The 21,985-nt window shown below is 39.8% G+C and overlaps 1 protein-coding gene across 5 annotated transcripts in view; it reads right to left on the reverse strand.

Annotated features, from left to right (window-relative positions):
* Positions 1–24: 24 nt before the first annotated feature.
* The window catches only part of si:dkey-247m21.3 (5-hydroxytryptamine receptor 4), a 94,168-nt gene continuing 72,207 nt past the window's right edge, over positions 25–21,985 (reverse strand). The window contains exons 7-9 of one of the 5 annotated variants that reach the window (XM_035391126.1): positions 5,379–5,477; positions 4,429–4,468; positions 2,149–2,171 (exon numbers count right to left, since the gene is read on the reverse strand). In XM_035391126.1, the coding sequence (XP_035247017.1) occupies positions 5,387–5,477 (91 nt within the window). In that variant the 3' untranslated portion in view covers positions 2,149–2,171; positions 4,429–4,468; positions 5,379–5,386. Of the gene's footprint in view, positions 2,172–4,428; positions 4,469–5,378; positions 5,478–21,985 lie in introns of all 5 variants that reach the window. The other 4 variants (XM_035391125.1, XM_035391127.1, XM_035391128.1 and 1 more) reach the window with 4 other exon arrangements.

Here is a 21,985-nt window from a genome sequence, read left to right on the forward strand (position 1 = left end):
AAAAAATAGTTTTCGGCGTTCTGAAAAGGACGCAGAAACGTTTAGATCTTGACTCCTTTGTAAATACTCTTATCTGAAGATGACTGCACTTGTATGTTTTTGTGTGTACTTTGTTTTTCTGTCGAAACCTCTTAATGTCTTTGTCTTTAGCTTTCCCACGTTTTCAAATAAATATGTAAATGTCATGGTGCCGTCTTCCTATGGTTCATTAAAAGGGAACTTTAGCCAAAAATCATGAATATGTTTTTATTATTAATCTCTCGTTCTTATGTGATGCATAGAATACTTAAACCGATAAGGAAGGGCATGTAAACAGCCCTGCCTCAGTACTGTACTGAATGGATTCTGAAACTTGGTGGAGGCCGCAGTTCAGATTAAATTAAAACAAGGCTCCAAACCTTTATTCATGTCTGAAACATTGTAGTTGTGGCTTCAGAAATGTGGAGAAGGCAATAAATTAGGTGCCATTTCCAATTCAAAATGTACCTCATTTCATTTTAAATGATCAGACGAGGCGTTCTATCCCAATGACATCTTCATTTGAAATGATCTCACAGGTTTAATATCAATGCACACTAATGCTGGATGTGTGTCAGTTAAAGCACATTTTCCCCTCAGAAGTAGGTGCCTTCTGGATCAGTACTCCTGCTGAGATGCTTTATGAATACAGCCTGAATTTTTTAAGATTCCACTTTCTCTGATTACACACTCGTTTCGGAGTGTGGACCTGAGAACTGTGGCACAAAGGCCGATGAGAATTTACAAAAAACGCATAAAATAGGCTGCCCGTCTTTGTTCTCTGTTCTGCTCGCACTTGAATAGTAAAAAGCTTTAATGTGTAATTGTCTCATTCAAACCGACACTACATAATTGTGGATTTGGACATTTAAGTGCTTTCATGGGTAATTCAGTGCCTTAACAAAAGAATTATGGCTGCTTACTATTCCGCCATCTCCACCAACTCTCTCCTAGATGTCAGCAGAACACAATGGATCTGCAGTGTGCTGAAAGGAGGAGATGCTTTGTTAAATGTCCATGTATTATCCCGACAACGTGAAGTGGGCCAGAGGAAAGTCGTTTATTCAAGGTGATGAGGAACTCAACCAAGCAAAGATATCAATTTGTTCCACTTTCCCGAGATTTCCCTTCGACTTGCACATAGTTACGATTAACCACACTAATTTTGCACACATGACACACTCCAACACGATGCAAAAAAACCGGACTATAAAAAAAAAAAAGGCTGTCACATAGTAACAAAAGTAATCGCCGCTCCTCATTTTCGAAGCTGAAGGTGCGCATTGATAAATACAATTTTACATTTGTGGAGGCATGTTTAAAGTGCCCTGTCCTGAAAATTAGGGTGCAATGCAACAGGACCCGGGACATGAAGTACATACTACCCCCCCACCCACCCCCACAACTCCAAAACAATAGTGGCTATGTTGATTAACAGAATATAAACAATAATGTTCTTCCCGGTATGAGTGGTACAGACAAGCAAACATTTTGCCGTTCAGCTGAATGTGGCCTCTGAAAAATGAGGCCTCCTTCAACCGACTGCTGTTGTCCTGTGTGCATCCCTTCAGACCTGTGCACGATATTCGAGTAGTCTGTCGTATTGGGGTATTCTTTTGGCCAGGTGTCACTAGCCCTCTATGTTTCTCTGTGTTTCCCTCAGAGGATGTAGACTTCTGTAAGGATGCAGGAAGTAAGAACTGCCTTAGGATAACCACCCAAGTCTAATTGATGGCAGTACAGTGTTCCCTCATTGGACGATGGCCTTCAGGAGCCCATGGAGGGCGTAGTTTCCATTGCGGCCAATGTAAATTCTCTAATGTGAAATGTTCTCTTTGACCTCTATAACGTGGTCCTGCAGTATCTGATGTTCACAGAGTGACCACAGGCGGGGGGGGGGGAGAAACTGAGCTGTGCCAGCTCTGCAGGCAAACGGCCATGTTCTTCCTCCGGGGTAAGGGGGAACGGCCGTGCTGTGGGGACGGGATGCGGGTTTTGTGTCCGCGCGCGTCTCCGCGCGCGTCCCGAGGCGTCCCGCACGCTGCCGTGCTCTCCCGCGCTAGGGCCCGCCGACTGAGTCCAGAGACTCCATCTCGCTGGACAGGATCCGTCGTCCGTTATCACTGCTGCTCCGGTTCGGAAGAAAAGCTAATCTGGCCGAATAAGGAAGAGAGAACAACGTTAGACATCTGGGAAAATGCAAACCGTCCGGTGAATTTCAGACTCCTCAAATAAATCCATGCGAGGATGAGACCTTTGGTAGAGTACACAGTTTACTGCAGCTAAATACGCTTGTCACTCCTCAACGGAGTACTTAATCTTGTTACGTCCATACATAGTTTGGTTGAGTTACTACTGCATTCTACAACCGAAGTCACTACGTGAAAAATTCAGGAATTGACTACAGAATTTGAGTGTAGATGCAGTTAGTCTGAGCAGTACTGTATGTACCTGAACCGCACTAAACAACTAGTTATGTAAGACGCGAGGCACTGCGCGTGCACCTTCGTTCCCTCGTTTGAAAATGCACGGGAGCCAAGGTGCGGAATGCAGACGCATGTTGAGGTCAGAACTAGAAACTTACTTTACTGAGAAATGCTGCAGTCTACATGAAGTATACTGGTTAAAATGCGTAAACAGGTTAGAATGGAGATTTGACAATTTGACAGTCAGATGGTGTAACGGTCAATGCAAGAGAGAAGGTATGAACACAAAATATTTATGTACAAGATTAAATGTACACTGAAAGGCCTGGTCACACTGTGAGGTTAAATGCACAGACACAAAGATCTGTGTGTTCCCAGTCATCATAAAACATTTTTGTCATTCCCCACACTTCAATCAATTCCTTTTCGAATACTCCATCTCGTAACCTCCGCTCCACAGCCTCTGCAGCCTTTAAAAATTGGACCCATTTTGGTTATGCTGTTTTTGAGACCCTACAGTAAATGTCTCTGGGGGGCTGCTTCTATTTGGCTTTACTGCTGAACATTCTCTCCTGCTCTCCGCTGTTGGAGAGTAAAAGCTGTTGACGTGTGTGTGTGCGTGCTTGTGACATAACCAAGTCCCTCTGCTACCGTGGCTGAGAACCAGAGTTTCCGGAGTAATCAAGAGAAATCTGACCCCTGACGTACAGCTGGGACGCCGTATTTAAAGAGCTGCTTCCGTCTCGGTTATCTTCATAGCTATTTGTATGGTGAGATGGGCTCCATTTACACACATTGATCGTTACGGTTATTCCCATCACTCCCCCAACCTGACGATGGCTTCACACGCGTACCTGCACTAAAGTGCAGCTCCGTGGAAACGGTGCGGCCGTCAGGGTCTGACACCTTTGCGGGGAAGATGCCACCCCTTTCATATTTAAAGCTTTTCGGTACACGCCTAACAATCTAGTGGCAGGCTCTCAGTGCACGTGCGGTTTAGTTTCAGTGCCAGGCTGATTGTTGATTGCTGGGCGGAGCACTGGACTTCATGCTGCAGTTGTATGAGTCATGGTGCCCTCACTTGACACTACACTAATACTGAAGCCCACAATCAGCCATAGAACCAGCACGCTAAATAGTGAAAACCAACTGGAAAAGACACCAAGGGAATTTCTAACCAAACTGAGAAGGGCCAGTGTAGACCGAGGATTTTTATTCTAGCCCAGCACGAGGGCACTTGATTCAACGAATTAAAAAAGTGTTGAGATGAATTGTGTGTTTTGATCCTATGCTCAAATAAAGGTATGTGCCCACACCAGCCTTTCTCAGGTAAGACTGGGCACTCCTACAGCACACCATTATTAGAACCAGGATTCAATATTTCCTTCATTTAATCAGTGATGGGTTATTTCCTATATTTAAACTAGTGGGCAGTTGCTGGAACTAAATACATTTGAAAGGGAAAAAAATAATTCACAATTCAGAAATTAATTTCTCTGCACAGAGAGCAAAATGTGATCAGATTTGTATATGAGAAAATAAAAAATTAATAATTAAAAAATAATTTTAGATTCTTATTAAGTTACAATTTGTTGTGTTTGATAAATTTCAGTTATCATGTTCAAACTGAAACAGATTGTACAACATAAATGGGTGGAGTATCAATCTGTTTCCCCATTGTTCTGCTTATGAAAACGTAATTACGTCGGCATATTCAGGTTCTTTGTTCCTTCTGATAACAAGGGCAGGACTTACAGATTCAGTTCCCTCCTTATTTTGTCGTTTCCTATGAGAAAAACATTAAGGTGGTGCAGTGGGAAGCACTGTCTCCCCACAGCAAGAAGGTCAGGGCCTTCTCCTTGTGTCCATGCACTTAGGTTAATTGGAGTCTAAATTGCCCCTAGGTATGAGTGTGTGTAAGTGAATAGTGTGTGTGCCCTGCAATGGACTGGCAAACTGTCCAGGGTGTATTCCTGCCTCTCACCCAATGCATGCTGGGATAGGCTCCAGCACCTCCTGTAATCCTGACCAGGAATAAGCGGGTATAGAAAGTGGGTGGATGGAAAAGAGATGAGCAAGTCATGTCACATAAAACAGATACAATACATGCAGAGATATATATATATGAAAATGTGTGCATTAGAAAAACTGCCCATGGACTTAGTAAGGACATATGGATGTAAGGACTTAGTAATATCAACAGTTAGAAGAAATGGTCCAGTGAACTATGAAAAAAAGACTGTTGTTGTGAGCAGCCATGAAAAACAGACATACTGTTCACAACGGTTCTGTAAGACTTTATATTGGCTCAGATGTTGGCTTTCTGAAGAGACCACCAAAACTCGAGTGAAAAAACAAGCAGGACTTTCTCTGTACTGCAAAATTACAGCACTATTGCAGGTGAGCTAGAATCTACTGTGGAAGGTGGCAATGACACTGCCCAGAACTGAACCGATGATGGTCAGCCTGCAGGGAACCCAGCCTCCGCTTGCAGGCCTCCAGCCTTCAGTCTGATGGAGAGATATCTCCTCTATTGGACAGAACCGGCCACAGTTGGGGAGGGAATTTTCTCATCCAAGAAATAGCTGAATGCTGGATTGACGAGAGATTCAAGTCTGTGACAGAGGCTGAAATGGGCCCCAGACTGTAAGAGACCAATAGGGGCCCACACTGATAGAGAATATCAGGGGTGCAGGCCAATAACGACTTATCAGGAGCCAAACCTGTGGTGAACACCTTTACCAGGTGAGCCTCTTGGGAGCACCACTCAATTCTTGAAGATTCTTCTGGGAACTTGATAGAAATAGCCAACAATCACAGCAATTGAACGTCCCACACAGACTGCCACAAACACCTCAAACGAACATGGTATGTATAAGGATGGATGAGAAGCCACAGATGAGGACCACAGCACAGACATGGGCAGCGTCTTACTGGTGTACTCATGGGGTGCGGGGGCACTGCGCTGTCCCGTTGAAACTGTGCCTCAGCAGCTCCTGAAGAGTTGGTGAGGGAACCTCAAAACACGTGTTCCTGAGCGGCGAAATGCAAAATCATTATTTACTCACCCTTATACAGCCTGGATAGTTCTTCGGAATGCCTAATAAATGACAAAATTCAAATACAGGAGGCCAAACAGTTCCCAAGTCAAATGGACTATGGACCAAAAAACAATAGATAGAAAACGAGATGAGAATCCACCTCCATCTTGTCAGCAGGATGTTCTGCCACAACCATTTACAGAAACCATTCTGCTTTATAGAGATGTTCAGAGTACACTGCAGTAGATATCACTCACGCTCCCCCTAGTCTGATCCTGGACCAGTGGCTGAAGAGCTGAAGCGATTAGTCTGACACTGCCTCTGATGATCTGAAAAGTGCTAAATAAATACAATCCATCATCAAATACTATGATGTAAATATATATGCATCCAGCAGATGCTCATAATGTAGCTAAACATTTACATTTTTAGCTGGTTCATACCTAGTCATGCCAGTACAAATTATTCAAAATGTACAAACGCAACTGGCCTGCACCCAACAAAAGAAAGCCATTGCATAGACATGCCTCTAAGGCTAAATGCACAGATTTTATATACTTTTTTTTTTTTTTGCAAATTCCCTTCTAGGTGTCAAGTTTAGACTACACAGAGATTTTCAAATGCTCTGGTGTGTACATGCTTATAATCCACCCTGAGACTGCAATCAGTTTCAAAATGTATGTTCTATTTCAATATTGTACATATGTGCCAGGAATGTGTACGTACCACTGAATAATTCCTTAACGGGAAAGCAGACTAAAATAAGGCAATCCTGACAAATTAAACCATGCTGCTGTTGAGTTTTCTCAATTTTTTTACAGGAGTGGAATCCCCACTGTATAAATTCACAGTGAGCGGCCAAATAATGAATGGTTTCCAAACCGAAAGTGTGAGTTCACCACATTTACAGAAACCTTATTTCCCTATTAGGAAACACAAATTTACACTGAAGCTTTTCTGACTTTTTGTGACCATGCGCAATTGTATTTCAGACATGAAACCAACATTAAACAACTGTCAATTCCAGTGTGCGCCACAAAGCCAATTACAGTGGTTCAAATAAAGAATATTGAGAAACATCTTTCTGTCGACTAATTCTACCTCATGGACATGTCTCAGAATGACCCAGTCTACCCCCATTGCTAAAAGCCTACAACCAATAATAATTAAACAAGGGATTACTTGGAGAGCTGGATTTAAATTAAATTGTTGATGCTTACTCCTGATGCTGTTTGCACCTTACTTTCAGTTTTCACTCTATGTGTGATTTATGTTTCTGGCAGAGAGCAAACAACTCTTTTTTAACATCACAATCTTTCCAAAATGTATTTTCCAGTGAGCGTAGCTCAGATCCTCTGGAAGGCGCACGGCTTTTCGTTTCCGGCTCGAGCTCGATGTGAGAAGACACAGAGCAGGATGCTCAGTGTTGGGGGGTTTGTGACCTCTCATTTGTCTGCAGTAGAGAATCATACTCAGAGCCAGTTCCAGAATTTACAATGCTGAAAAGCCAGCCTCACCAAAACACTGGCATTTGTTCTCAGGGAGGAACAAAATGGTATTTCTGAACAGCAACACATGAAATACCCCTACATCAGACTAATTTCTTTTAAAGGTGTGCATTAGTGGAACTCCAAGTCGACTGATTTGGCCTTAACAACACCACTTACAACCATGTGTGAAAGTAATAATATACACATATAAACAGCTAAATAAAGCAGTAGTATTCTCTTTTATCTCTAAAAGACAAACTGGAGGATTAATTTAAGCATTTAGCAGACGCTGTTCCACAGGGACTTGTATAGCTTATATTTTCGTTCATACAACCCGTTTATACAACTGAATATTTATTGAAGTAATTCCTTTCAAGGGTACGACAGCAGCGACCCCACCTGGGAATTAGACCTGGAGCATCTCAGTTATAAGCTCAGTTCACTAACCATTAAACTACACTGCCATCCAAAGACCCTGACTACTGTAATGTATTGTCTAGAAAGGTATCAATGTAAAAATACCTCTATCAAGTAAGGAAATAAGTGAGGTAGATATAAACTAGACCAGGGCTCATTTGAATAGATAGATATAGGATACACAGTGAGATACTGACTGTTTAACCTGATTCTGTTCCACATTGCACACCCACCTCTCGCTCTCTCACACATACATGCATACACTCAAACACACACACATACATTCACACACAAATGAGACTGACATTTCATTGGTACCAGCCATTTAAATGGTTCTGAGAAGCAGAACATTTTGACATAGAAACATCAAGATATAAGCACACACGCACGCAAGTACACACACACAAAATGTATATTAAAAAATTGTGTTAAGGCAGCTGGCACTAAAGCTGCACATTGTACAGTGCTATTACTGGACTTGATTTGATTACAGAGTACAGTGAATGAGGATCTGTAAAAACAGACTATAATGCATTTAAAATGGAGCAATCATATTTTACCCTTGAAGCATATGAGTGTTGCGGTGTAATGTTCTGACTGTAATTCCAATCCATTTATAATCCCACTCAAACGTCAGCTGCTCACTCATAAGTGTGGGTTCAGATGCTCTTGTGTACATCTGTCTGATTTCTTCTATTCATCTATTTCACTGTGGTTGTTAATTTAACATTATTCCCCATCCATTTGACTTAAAAAAAGGACACTTTAAAATTTTTTGCATGTCTTTTTACATTTTGGTTATAAGACTCCTCAAGTATATCTTACGTATTTTGCTGTTTGCCACTGAAAAACTGTTTGCCACTTTTTAACATGAATTTCTTAGAACACATTTTCCTGCATTTGCTTAATATTTTTAAATAAATTTGCAATTTGTTCACTTTTTGAACATAACATTATATATAGTCTTTCGTTTGTTGTTATTTTTTGCTGAATCACATTTTTTGTTATAAATTTCCTAAAATACATTTCTATTCATTTCTTTCACCATGGTTGTTACATAAACATGATCTCCTATCCTTTTGAGTAAAACAATCATGATATTAAAGTTGCTTTTTTTTCACTTTTTGGACGTAAGATTATGACATAAGACATATGTTGTTGATTTTTCATTGTATATTTCTTAAAATGTTATTTTATCTGTATTTATTTCATGATGGCTAGATCTTTTATTTGTTTATTTATTTATTTATTTTTAACATTTTTTCCACTTTTTGGACGTCTTGTGTAGTTAGTGGTTTTCCAATGATACATGTTTTTCATCAGAATTTTCATAAAACACATTTCGATTAATTTCATTCACTGTAGTTGTGTAATCACCATGATTTCCTGTCCATCTGAATCAAAAAATGGCATTTAAAAAACTTTTACAATTGTTTGTAAATAATACTATTCTTATGTATTTTCTTTATTTCCAATGAAAAAATGTTTTGAACATAAATTTCTTCAGACCAGTTTTTATGCATTTATTTCACTGTGGTGGCAAGATATACCTGATATCCTAACGGAGTAAATACATTTTATTTTTTTGTTATTTTTACACTTTTTGGACATGAGACTATAGTCTTACATATTTTCTTGCTTTCCAATTAAAGTCTTTTTTGAACATAAACTTCTTCAAACACATTTCTTTCCATTTATTTTACTGTGGTTGTTACATAAATACAATGTCCTATCCAAAAAATTACATAAAATTTTTTTTTTTGCAATCTCTGCACTTTTTGGACATAAGACTAGGCTTATGTATTTTGTTGATTTCCAGTGAAACTTTTTTCATTATAATTTTCTTAAAACACATTTGTATTAATTTCTTTCACGGTAGTTGTGTAACTAACATGATTTCCTATCCATCTGAATAAAAATATGACATGTAGATTTTTTTACTTTTTGGAAAAAAGACTATAGGCTTATATATTTTTTTATTTATTTCCACTGATACACATTTTTTGTAATAACTTTGTAATAATTTATTCTATCATAGTTGTGTAATTAACATTATTTTGTACTCATCTGAATAAAATATGACAAAATTCTTTGCATTTTTTGGACATAAGACAACATAGGCTTATATATTCTGTTGATTTCCACTGATACATATTTTTTCATCATAATTTAAAAAAACAAAAACATTTGCATTAATTTATTTCACCATAGTTGTGTAACTAACATGATTTTATATCCACCTGAATCAAAAAATGACATTTAAATTTTGTAAAATTCTTTCACTTTTTGAACATCAGACTATAGTCTTGTTTATTTTATTTATTTTTTGTTTTCCACTGAAATCCTTTTTTGAACATACATTTCTTCTAACACATTTTCATGCATTTATTTCCCTTTGGTTGTTACATAAATATGATGTCCTATCAAAAACTCATATTTCCTTTGTTATTTTTTCACCTTCTAGATATAAATAGTAGTTTTCTACTGAAACACCTTTTTTATAATAAGTAAAAAAATAAATTTCTTAACACACAATGATATTCATTTCTTTCACTGTAGTTGTAAAACGAATGTGATTTCCTATCAATATGAATTTAAAAAATGACATTTAAATTTTTTTTGCTAATTTGTCCCTTTTTGGTCTTTTATATTTTCCTGTTTTCCATTGAAGCACATCTTACATGATACATTTATTAAAACACTGTGCTCTTCCATCACTCTGTGAATTTACCTGTGGTTAAATATTTGTTTTGGTGAAGCGTAAATCCCCTCCCCCTTTAATCTCCTATCACTGTTTCTCTGGGAACAACACCACACTATCTAAAATGCCCTGTTGCTGAACACTGAATACTCACGTGAATTTTGATGTAAAAATTTTATCCAGATAAAATATTGCAATAGAACTACAGTAACTGTATACAGAGCATGGATGGATCAAGCACCTTCCATAGCCTATGTGTCCATTCAACTGCTCTGATCTTCAACCAGATTACAGAGAATTCAAAAAAGGCAGTTATCTGTAATCTGTCACAGAAGTAAAAGACTGAAATCAATGTGTGCGTGCTTGCTTACTTGTGGGTATGTGTGTGTGTGTGTGTGTGTGTGTGTGTGCACGCATCTGGATATTCACTGAAGCAGTTCAGGTTAGGCACCTTGCTCAAGGCAGGTAAATTACAAGTTCAGACAGCAGAGGTGAGGCACTCAAGATCAGGATCAAGATCAGCAATGGTCTGATAGGTGGTTGCTAAGTAACCGTTATACTACACTGCAGCTAGCCTCACTTATCAGGCTTATAACCTGGTACTGCTGGGTCTGGCCAGATTCCTAGGGTTTCTCTTCCCTCTCAACTAAATAAACTCCAATGTCCCAGTGCAGTGATGGGAGGAGGATACTGTAGGAAACGTCAAACTTAAAAGGAGATAATTAAATAAGGTCCTGGCTCATGGAGACTCACTGGTCATTAAGGATCCCACAGCCCTCCTTTCAAAAGAGTAAGGGGGTTATCCTGACTAAATTGACCCCAAAACAATCTGTTTACAGTTACATCTGGCCACCTAATCACCCCCTGCATCTGACTGCCTACACAGTCTCTGGCATTACCCACTCACTTTGATTCCCCAGTTCGTCACATTACATTACATTTATTTGGCACTTTTATCCAAAGCGACATACAATAAGTGCATACCGAAGGTCGTTGGTCACTTCGACCGAGATCTGCTTCTCAGTCAACCTACTTGGTGAAATTACAGTAAAATACTGCAGAATGAGCATCAGTTTGAGACAGCCGTCTCATTTAGAGCACTACAGCTGAAGGGCGGGGTGGTTCTGTGTCTGTGGACGGGGTCACCAGGTCCATTCCGGAAAACTCAGGGGTTAATAAGATGATCTGAGAGAATTCAGCGTAGCGGTACAGAATACTGGGCTCGGACTCCAAATGTAGCGCTGCATTGCTGATGAGGTTATTCACACACCTCATGACTGACTGAGATCGACATCGGGCTCAGTCTTTCACCTAGACACCCACCACACACGCAGCCCCCTCTGCACCTCAGAGTCTCCTTACCTGCTCTTAGTGTACGTGGTTACTTAGATAAATGATTATCATGGGTTCAAATGTCTGATTCATATAACAGGCAGGGATGAGATTTTTCCTGATTAAAAATAGGAATTACCGGTTTTCTGCGGGCCATTAGTATTCGGCTTTATTGCTGAACATTCTCTGCTGCCCCCCACTGCCACAGTGCAAAAACTATTTTTTTTCAGAGTAAGGAATGAATTCCATTAAAGATGTGTTTGCATCTCAGAGGTTGTACTGTAACTATGTTTCATGTAATGTGGACACCCTAAGGTTTTACCTCAGCACTGCGAGAACTAGTCTGTTCAGGGAGCATGGATGATAATACAACTTACACACTGGTTGTATTGTATTGGGTCAAACTGGTTCTAAAATTGTAGTAAATGAAACCTACTTTAACACCTGTGCCTAAATCCATGCAGAGCGAGACGTGGTGACTCTTGGTGAGGTGAAGCACTTTGTGACTTTGTGACTCATCTGTTTCCGTAGCAGACAGACTGTGAATTCCTCAGGTATCTCTTACCTCCTCTGAGCCAAAAAGAAAACCTTCAGTAAATCCACATTCTTACCCCCTGCACCTATCTCCCTGCCTTTCAACTGTCCTGTCACACAATACCGTGAATCTGCAAATGCAAATGCAAAGTCGCTCTACAGTATATTACCATCAGCAAAGTACTCAATTTCAAGTTCATCACTTGTAAATAATTTAGTCAGTTATCCAGTTATACAGTTAAAAGAACAGCAAATCTCACAAACCCAGCCAATTCTAAACTTCTTATTGTAGAAAAAAAAATTAACTGACCAAAAATACATAGAAGACAATCTTGGGAAAGTTAGAGCTGTGCATATGCTATGATGTGCCTTGCTTAGTTAAATTTCTAATAAAATAAACACTTCCAACTTTAATACAGTCACTGGGTTGGATATCCCCTAAACAAAAATCCACAGGAAGTCATTCTGTTCACCATAGACATTGACAGCCTATACACAAACATAAACACAGCAGCAGGACTAACAGCTGTAAAAACCTGGACGGACAAGTACCTGGACAACAACCGTCCAAATACAGCTCTCCTACAGCTTCTGGAAATCAGCCTCACTAAAAACAACTTTGAATTCAACCAAGAATTCTTTTTAGAGATTTGAGGCATGGCTATGGGCTATATTTCTTGGACACAACCACATATAAGAGACCCCCATTTCCCCAAGCACAAACACACACACACACTAGACACACACATGCACTTTTGCATAAGAACAGTCTCCACCTTAAACAAACTTACAAGGGCCTGATCAAATCCCAATCAGGGATTAACTCTGTTAAAGGCTTTATCAGAATTGCCACAAAGATTTTGAAGAGGCCACCAAAACCCTCTTCAATGCATTAAAACCAAGGGGGTACTCCAGATATTTCCTCAGACAGATCCGAAGGACAGGACACAAGGCAAATAATCCCACGGCTCACCACCTACTCGGCATTTAGCCAAGCAGCTAATAAAAAAATCAAGCAAAACCTGGCCAGGACCCTACAGAACGCAAACATGTTCCAGGACTACAAGATAATCTCCATTTACAATAAACATGAAAACTTCAAGGACCATCTGGCATGGTACACACACAAGGCCTGGTATTTTACAAACATGCCACAACAGTCAAGAACAGCACTACAAACACAACCTGCATAGTTAAACAAACACATACAGTCAAAACACAAAACTGCATCTATGTCATAAAGTGTAGGCACTGTACGTAGGAGAAACAGGGAATAAGATTAGGACTAGATTAGCACAACACATTAAAAATCATAGGGATGCAAATACACACCTAGTGGCTCATTTCCTTCACCATGGACTTGAGGCACTAGGAATATCAAGCCTGGAAACAAACACTAACTGGACACCAGAAGACAGACGTAGGGCAGAAAAACTCTGGATCATAAAAGTGAACACAATATTCCCAGACGGGTTAAACAATGCACATACAACTTCAACACAAGAGGGACCAAATACTTCATACTTAAAAGCTCCAGTCAACTGAATAACCAGGACAAACTTCTTTCCCAAGGGGCCCTCATAATCGGTAACTTGGGAAAGAAAGATTTTTTTCTAATCTAACTGTAACCCTAACCCTAAACTGACCTGAACCCTAACATTGTTTTACTCACCCTAACCTTAACCCTAAAAAATAAAAAAATCAATAATAATAATTGTTATTATTATTATTATTATTATTATTATTATTATTATTATTATTACCTGGCCTGTACTCTTTTTGCTCATTTGTTTGCTAAGAGAAAGTGGTGGTAACCCATATGTTGAAAATGCAGATGACTCCTTTACATCTGTGTTTGTGACTTTTAGAATCAACTGGTTTTACACAAAACATTGTTGGACCCACACATTAAAGACATACTCTAGATTTGGTCTTGTTTTGGTATTGACATGAGTGATTTAGAAATTCACCAAGTCTTATTCTTTTCGATCATTTTCTTATTTTTCTGCATGTGCAATCAGCCCACCCATTATAAAAACTGAATCTATGTACGATGTACAATGGTCATACTATGACTACCTACACTACTACTAACTTCATTGATGTGCTGCCTCAGTACTTTGGTTTAAACAATTTAGAGTGTAAATAATGGGTTCATTTGAGTGCTCAAGAATAAACTTTGGTGTACAACATGGATCTGTTCTTGGTCCTTAGCTCTTTTCTCAGTACATGCTTCCTCTTGGGGACATTATAAGCATACATGATGCCACTGCTACTTCTGATATGCAGATGACATGCAACTTTATGTACCAGCTAAACCCAGCAAAGTTGCTCAGCTTATCGAACAAGAGGCTTGTCTTAGAGGGATAAAGGCCTGGATGACCCAAACTTTCCTGTTATTGAATTGAGAGAATTCCTTGAGATATTAGTAGTAGGCCCCAAATTGTTGAGAGCTAGATTCTTATACTTATCTTTAAACTTATCTCTGTGTTAACCAATTCAGCTGATGAAAACCTTGGTGTGATTACTGATACAGATCTCTCCCTTCAGACCCGCATTAATAATATCACAAGAGTGGCCTTTTTCACCTGAGGAGCATATCTAAATTGAGGAAAAGGTCCCTATAGGATGCTACAGAAAGATTCATGCCTTTGTAACCTCTCAGTTGCATTACTGTAATGCTTGATTGTCTGGTTGCAGTAACTCAGTCTTGAAATGAAAAAAAATCTGTAAAAGGCTCTTTTCAACTGATGTTAAAATGAAATATCTTCAGTTTTGTACGGCTTGGCCAGTGGTTTGCAGGCCACCAGCACCTCACCTGCCAAAGGAAGAACAGATGCAAGCAAGCTGGAAGATCATAAAGACCTTCTGTTTTAAGGCCGTTGTGCATTTCACTGTGCTGTGATGTATTTTATTGTGTGATTGTTCAAGCTGCTACCTTTTGGTCAGGAAGCAAAAAATCAACAGGGCTCATCTGGATAAATACATATCTGCCACGGCGCTTACCAAATCAGCCCTTACGTTCAAACCAAACTCAAATTAATTCAAATTAATGGGCACAGTCACAAGAAATGACCCGCTGCCACTACAAGGACTCCTAAGGGAGACAGATCGCTGCATTCTGCTGTGCCAGAATGATGAGCTTTCATTTATTTCATTTGCTTCGGCCAATGGTTTTTTTTTCTGGGGTGCGCTCTCAGGAAAAAAATGTTAATGTTTCCTTTTCAGTGGTAAAGCCAGGCAAATGTTGACTTGCACGAGGGGATGTCAGGTCAGCATGCAGACCCCAGGAGCATGGTTCCAGGTTTCTGTTTTCGTTTGTCCTTTCGTGAAGCAGAGGGTAATAACGACAAAGCCAGGTGGAAAGCTCAGGTAAGTCCACATCAATAACACCGCCAGCCGTCTCCTAACCCCTATGAAATTACCTCAGTGAAGGAAAAGGCACAGGCTCACCCAGGGGGACGTCTGTTTTTGCCGCGTAATTTGTCGTTTAATTTTGCCGCTGATTCCTTAGGAGCCGATCCACATGGTTCCACTTCTGAAGAGCGATGTGATCAAACGGAGAAAACGATAGCGTCCCGTGTACTCCCAGGCACTCCAGAGTAAATAAATCCAGAACAATGGAGCGCAAGGTTCCTGTCGGAACAGAACATCTGTGCACTGTCAGGCAGGAGGCACCTCTGTAACGGCAACGTCAAGTAATCTGACTCATTAGTCGCTTATTAATTTTGTTTCATGATGTACAGTAAGAGGGTTTGTTGTGCTGTTGGTTAACCTGGGAATTCTGTTTCTGGTTTTGTTTGTTTTGGGATGAGGGACAGCTGGCATTTTTCAGCTCAAAGTCCCAGACAGATTCTTTATTTTATGCAGCATATTTTATGTGGATTCATTCAGCTGCTAAGAACTAAGTACAGATTGCATTTAAAACACATATGTATTTATAATATATTTGTCTGTATGTGTTTTATAACTAATCCAGGATTCTCACTTCTTTTTTGTATGGTTACCTCTGTGACACCTGCAAAGCAATCTGCACCTCCACCATTTTGTTATGGATTTGTCTATAGACGCATTTTTGGGAGGTATTTTGCAACTGAATGCATTCATGATTTTTGCCTGTATATGTTAAGAAAATAATGAGTGGACTCGCTGAGGGTGAATGTGCCATACACTACGACTAGTGCATAGGTATTTATGTATTGCTAACGGAGCTATTGATCTCACCTAAATCTTCTCCTTTAGAGGCTATTCAGCACAGCACACTGACCTATTCAAGGAGATCGGACTGGAGCACCATACATCTCAGGTCTCATGGCGGTCAAGCAAGTGCACACAAGTTAACCAGGGAATCACTGAAATCCTGTAATGCTAATGTACTATACCCAGTCAGATGTCACAGTCAAACCAAAAACTGCACACTGCACACAACAAACTCAAACAGGCTGGCATCAGTATAAAACTAGAAAGCGGGATAATAAACATTACTGATCCAGGGTATCTGAGGACACCAGTGGCCTCCAGAGACACTTAAAGCCCTGTATTCAATCAACCTTTGGCCTTATAATTGACTTACAAGTAAATGAGAGATTTGCAAAGCTCAGTTGCTCAAGAGCTCAGTTGGTTGAGTTAGTTTTACTGATTGCTGAAATGACAAAACTATGTTTTCAAAGAAAAAAAGATAATTACTGCTTTAAAGTCTTCACTAAAACTTCAATAACAAATGTTGACTGAATCCGAGCCAGGGTCTGAATATCAGCATTTCACAATGAATCAGGAAAAATCACTTTTGGAATAGCCTGTCCTTCTGCCATTATGTCCTGCTGGATTCAGAGGGCGCTAACTAGCGTCACAGCAGCCTAGCGTACACTGCCCCTTACACCAGCAGATCTCAAACTCCTAGTTATGAACTGCGTGTGTTGGTTTTCATTTCAACCAGAGCTCACACCTCTTACCTATAGCAAGCTGTTAATTGGCTCTAAGTTAGACATGCCCATTGATCATTTTATGTCTTTTGTGTTCTATGGTACAGTAAATCATTCCTTTACAAAGAGGTCATATTTACCATTGATTAAATTATAGACTGACAGGTGAAATCAGCAGGGTCTGGACTGCAAAAGTGTGGACACGTCATCACTAACACTAAGCCATTTGTAGAAAAGGAAGAGTTCAATCACAGGGCAAATGGCAACAAGCTATTTTTTAAACAAGTTTAAGGAAACAGTGTGGAAGAACTTAAATACATTTTCATCAACCAAGGGACTGGCTGCATAAAAAAACCAGCATACATTGGGGCCCCCAGAACTGAGTTTGAGAACCCCATAAATAGCAGTCTCCCAAGATTGATCTTGAGAACCACACACATAGGGACCCCCCAGAACTGAGATTAAGGATCCCATACATAGGGGTCCCCCAGAACTGAGATTAAGGAGTCCACACATAGGGGTCCCCCCGAACTGAGATTAAGGATCCCACACATAGGAGTCCCCCAGAACTGAGATTAAGGATCCCACACACAGGGGTCCCCCAGAACTGAGATTAAGGATCCCACACATAGGGGTCCCTCAGAACTGAGATTAAGGATCCCACACACAGGGGTCCCCCAGAACTGAGATTAAGGATCCCACACACAGGGGTCCCCCAGAACTGAGATTAAGGATCCCACACATAGGGGTCCCTCAGAACTGAGGTTGTGAATCCCAGTCTTCCACAGTCAGCACAGGCACAAGTCTGCTGTGGACCTGCGGATGTGTCCGAAAGCATGCCGGTCCTCCCTTTGCTTGATCCCAACGCCAAGACAGCCCTGCTGCACACAGAGAGGCTTAACAAGGCTTATACAAATTCAATCTAACCACTACTTAAAATAGCTCAGTTATTGCAGCAGACAGACATGGTAAACAAACTCCAGCTGAATCAACAGATAAGTCACCATAACACATATTATCAGAATTCATTTGAGCCGCACTGGCACACGGCATGCAATATACAGACTTACATTTGGACTCAGTACAGAATGCTAAATATATTTATAAAACATAATATCATGAAGGGTCAAACTGAAAAAAAAACAGTAGCCCTTAGGGTCTTGTGTTTCATTAATTTCGAAAAAATTCTCATAGGCCTCCACTATAATAAGATGGCGCTAGATAGTATCTGTCTACTTACGCTAAAGTTCTCCATTTATGAACCATTTTAAAATTATGCTCTGCACTAATATTCCCCATATGTGTAAACATATTTTTATAGAACGTAGCCCTGTTCTATATTTCAGCGGCATTTAGAAAAAGCCAGACTTACTCAGAATCAAGTTTGTTTTTATTGAAAAAACTGAAGCTATTCTCATAAGAACATGGTGACCTGCAGTCTGTAATGAAGTTGTTTGTCATGGACAGCACTCTGTGTCATGTTCCCAGAAGGAGATATCGGAAGTAACTGTGTTTGTTTTCGGAACTAGTGCACTGAAATGAGAACAAGAGCCCTCCAAGGATCAGAGACCCTTATCTATAATTTCCAGACTTTGTGTGTATGAGTACAGTTACCTTATTTTTTATTTTTTATATATCAGAAATGTTTGTCTGAAAAGATCAGTAGCATGGATGCAGTATATGTAAATACATATGTCACTGAATGTAAACATTTCTTAAATTGATCCACTAGATCCGAATGGCTAAATATTTTGATCTGATAACATCTACAGAGAATCTGCCAGTCAACGCAACAACAAATAGGTCATTTTTAATAATTCATGTGCGGACTAATGCTGGGTTTTGAAACTGATCACTACGAGAAATTCACTCATTTACTACAATATGTAACCAGAGTACATTCCCTGCAACAAAAATAACAAATATGTCTATTTATGTCTTATTTATGCAGGAGGCTGACACACAAAACACCCACCGTACAGGCCATAGCCATACTGCAGCTTAAGAAACACACACATATAGTTCTCTACCGATTTACTGGTGCCTTACCTGCATGGCCCATCGCATAGCGCATGGCAAAGTCAGTACCTGTACGGCAACATTGGATATACCCTATTTGTGAAGTGAAATAGATACTTCATTAACACTGTGGTCATGATTATCGAGGCTTATTTTCGCAATCAAAGATGCTTTTGCACTGAACTGTCTAAGTAGGCTTGGTTGCCAAGTAGTTCAGTGGTGCCATCCAGTGGTTCAGAACGGTAGTGATGCCTCTGCCTCATTCAGGTGTATCTCTTTAATGGCTCTCACCTTGCCCTCTGCGTTTGACCAAGGCTGAGGGGAAAGATGCAGGCCCCTTCAGGCTGTCCCAACTAACTGTACCGTCTAACTGACGCCAACCCCAAACCTGGTGGTGATTTAAGTGGTGTGGGTGACATTTCGAAAGAGCAGGGTAGAGGCATGTTCAAAGTCTATGACTTCCCTTTAATTTAATAAAGAAGTCTTGTGGGAACCTCCGTATCTCTATCCAGATCTAGATCTTGTGTGTTCAAAACAAAATCAGCCTTGTCAAAACATCAGGGATGTTCATTTGTATAACATGTGCAACATTATATAAAATTATGAAAAACACGTAACTGTTAAATGCCATTGTATTCATTTATTTCAATAATATTTGGATTATGAATTCCCTTTTCTCTAATTCCCGTTATTTCCTAGTAATTCTGCTGGTGTCTGGGGTATGTTCATGTGAACTGGATATTGGGTCACATTTCTGTACGTTATTTTGAGAGTGTGTAGAAGAAGTTCCATAATTATACAAATATGTGCCTGTTTTTGCATTAAATGTCCATGAATAGATCCCTTACCCTAATTCTGGGTTTCTCAAAAGAAATTACGAGGAACCTAACCAATCTGACACTCTGACGCAAGATACAGTAAGTCTGCTCAAATTCCTGGGATGCTAACAAACCACTGGTCAGTTTCAGCTTCTTGAGGCATGTGCACTTGTGGCTCCACTTGGAGTGAGCCTAAATTGTCTGGTGGTGAGAGTCAGTAAATCTATTAACGGGTAAACTCAATGCTGGCTAAAACTAGCTAAAACCTGTCAAATGGCAGAATGCGATTTTGAAAACATAAAAACTATGAAAATGGAATCTAGAGACTCAATGAATTCTGAATGTTAAATGCTCTGTCTTTAAGCGCTATTAAACCTGAAAAAAATTGACGTGACTTCTGAAAATCAATTAAGGGGCTTTGACCAAAGACAATATAGTGGAAATGGACTGTACTGAAATATGGTGACTGAAATCTTGAAATCCAGACTGGGAACTCCTGTAGTTAAGAAGCAGAGAGGACAAGAAGAACCCTGGAGGTGGGTATATTTTGAGTCTAAACAATCTTTACTGTAACCTCTCCTTCCAGGCAATGCGCTAGAGATGAACATATGCCTGTTCTATTGGATAGCTTTCCTGGGGTAACTAACTGTGTCATCTGGAAAGACAGGGACATAAAGCAGTCTTTACAGATGGCACTAATAACAATATAGCCTCCTCAAAAACTTTCTGTCTCTGAAAATCAATGTAATTACACAGCCACTGGTGGATCTCAATCTTCCCCTTGAGGACAATAATTACATCCTTATCCAGCACTTTCACGCATGGACATATGGGATTTGTTATTTATTAATCTCTAGTGCTCTCAAACTAAAACCATTACTTCCGCTTGCTCCTGTAGTATTGAATGTAAAAACAATTCATAAATGTTTCATATTTTCAAACCTTTTTGAATAATTTCCTCAAGTTAAATCAAAGCAGACAGAGAGTCGGTCTAAGACTTTCATCCGAAAGGCACTGGCTGCTCAGAAGGAGAATACACTGGTTTAAGATAATATTGATGGATTCCTGTAATTTGGCTTGTGGAAGCATTCTGTTAATTGCATACTGAGTGGGAATGTGTATGCATGGGCTCTCTGCAAGCTTAAATTTGAACAGCAGCAATGGAAAGGGCATATTGTGGAAAACCTGTTGCATGTTAAAATGATGACTATAATTATCACTGGCAGCCCTGGTCGTGGCATTGCTCGTTATGAATCTGAATGCTGACGTCATCAGTATGAAACTGCTCTTTTGTGGAACCATGAAAAAGATGCCAAAGCCATCTGTTTTCTGTTATCTATAAATTCTTTGGCCCTGACACACCTTAGGAAAGCGTGGAGCAGCAATTCAGGAAATATAGTCAAACATTGCACTCATCAACATTGCACTCATGCAATTCAGTACATATCACTGGATATTTCACTTTTCTATGGATGCACAAGATATCTTCATTCAAGGTATTTGCATTACAGTTGGCCCTTGAAAGAAAATCTCTGCATGTTGGAATATAATATCAATACCAGACTGAAAATGACTTACGTCTGTACAGAGGGCTCATAAAACCATTCCAATGGACAAAAAAAAAGCAATGTTCAAAAGAGCTTATACCCAAGCAATCTGCACAATGTAAAGCAAAAGAAGGTTTTCTCAAGTGTCGTGTAGCATTTTAGACACTGCAGGCGATGCACATCTCATGTGATGATCCTTTTTCCATTGCCTTTCCTTCTGTTATGCAGGGAATTTCCATCGTCCTGTGAACGTGGATGCTGGCCAGTCTTTGAGGAGAATATTTTACCAGAAAGGGTTATGAGCTTGAGCTCTACCCCACAATCCTCAGCGACTCAATAAACACTCAATAAAAGACTTCATCAGACCTTTCCCAGAAACAGACACTGCACGATCCCCAGCCGAAGCCCTTAACCAAGAGAGCACAAGCACGCATACATTAAGACTCACAAGGCTGAGGAAGTGCAAGCTTCCACAGAAATTCTCTAAGTGGAGGTTCTTTCATTTCATAAGATCGACTTTTTATTAAAAAAAAAAAAAAAGGATGAATTTGTTTTCCGAAAATGCAGTAATAATGAAAACAGTCAAAACAACGGCAATTTAACATACTCTTTGAAGCAAACTAGTGGTGCCAGTGCCATAACTCATGAACTCATGTGAGTTTGGAGGATTAGCTCTGTCCTGGTTTTTACCAATAGATAAAGCAAGGAAGTTCTGTCACA

The sequence above is a fragment of the Anguilla anguilla genome, chromosome 14 (genome assembly GCF_013347855.1).
Source record: "Anguilla anguilla isolate fAngAng1 chromosome 14, fAngAng1.pri, whole genome shotgun sequence".
Taxonomy (NCBI): Eukaryota; Metazoa; Chordata; class Actinopteri; order Anguilliformes; family Anguillidae; genus Anguilla; species Anguilla anguilla.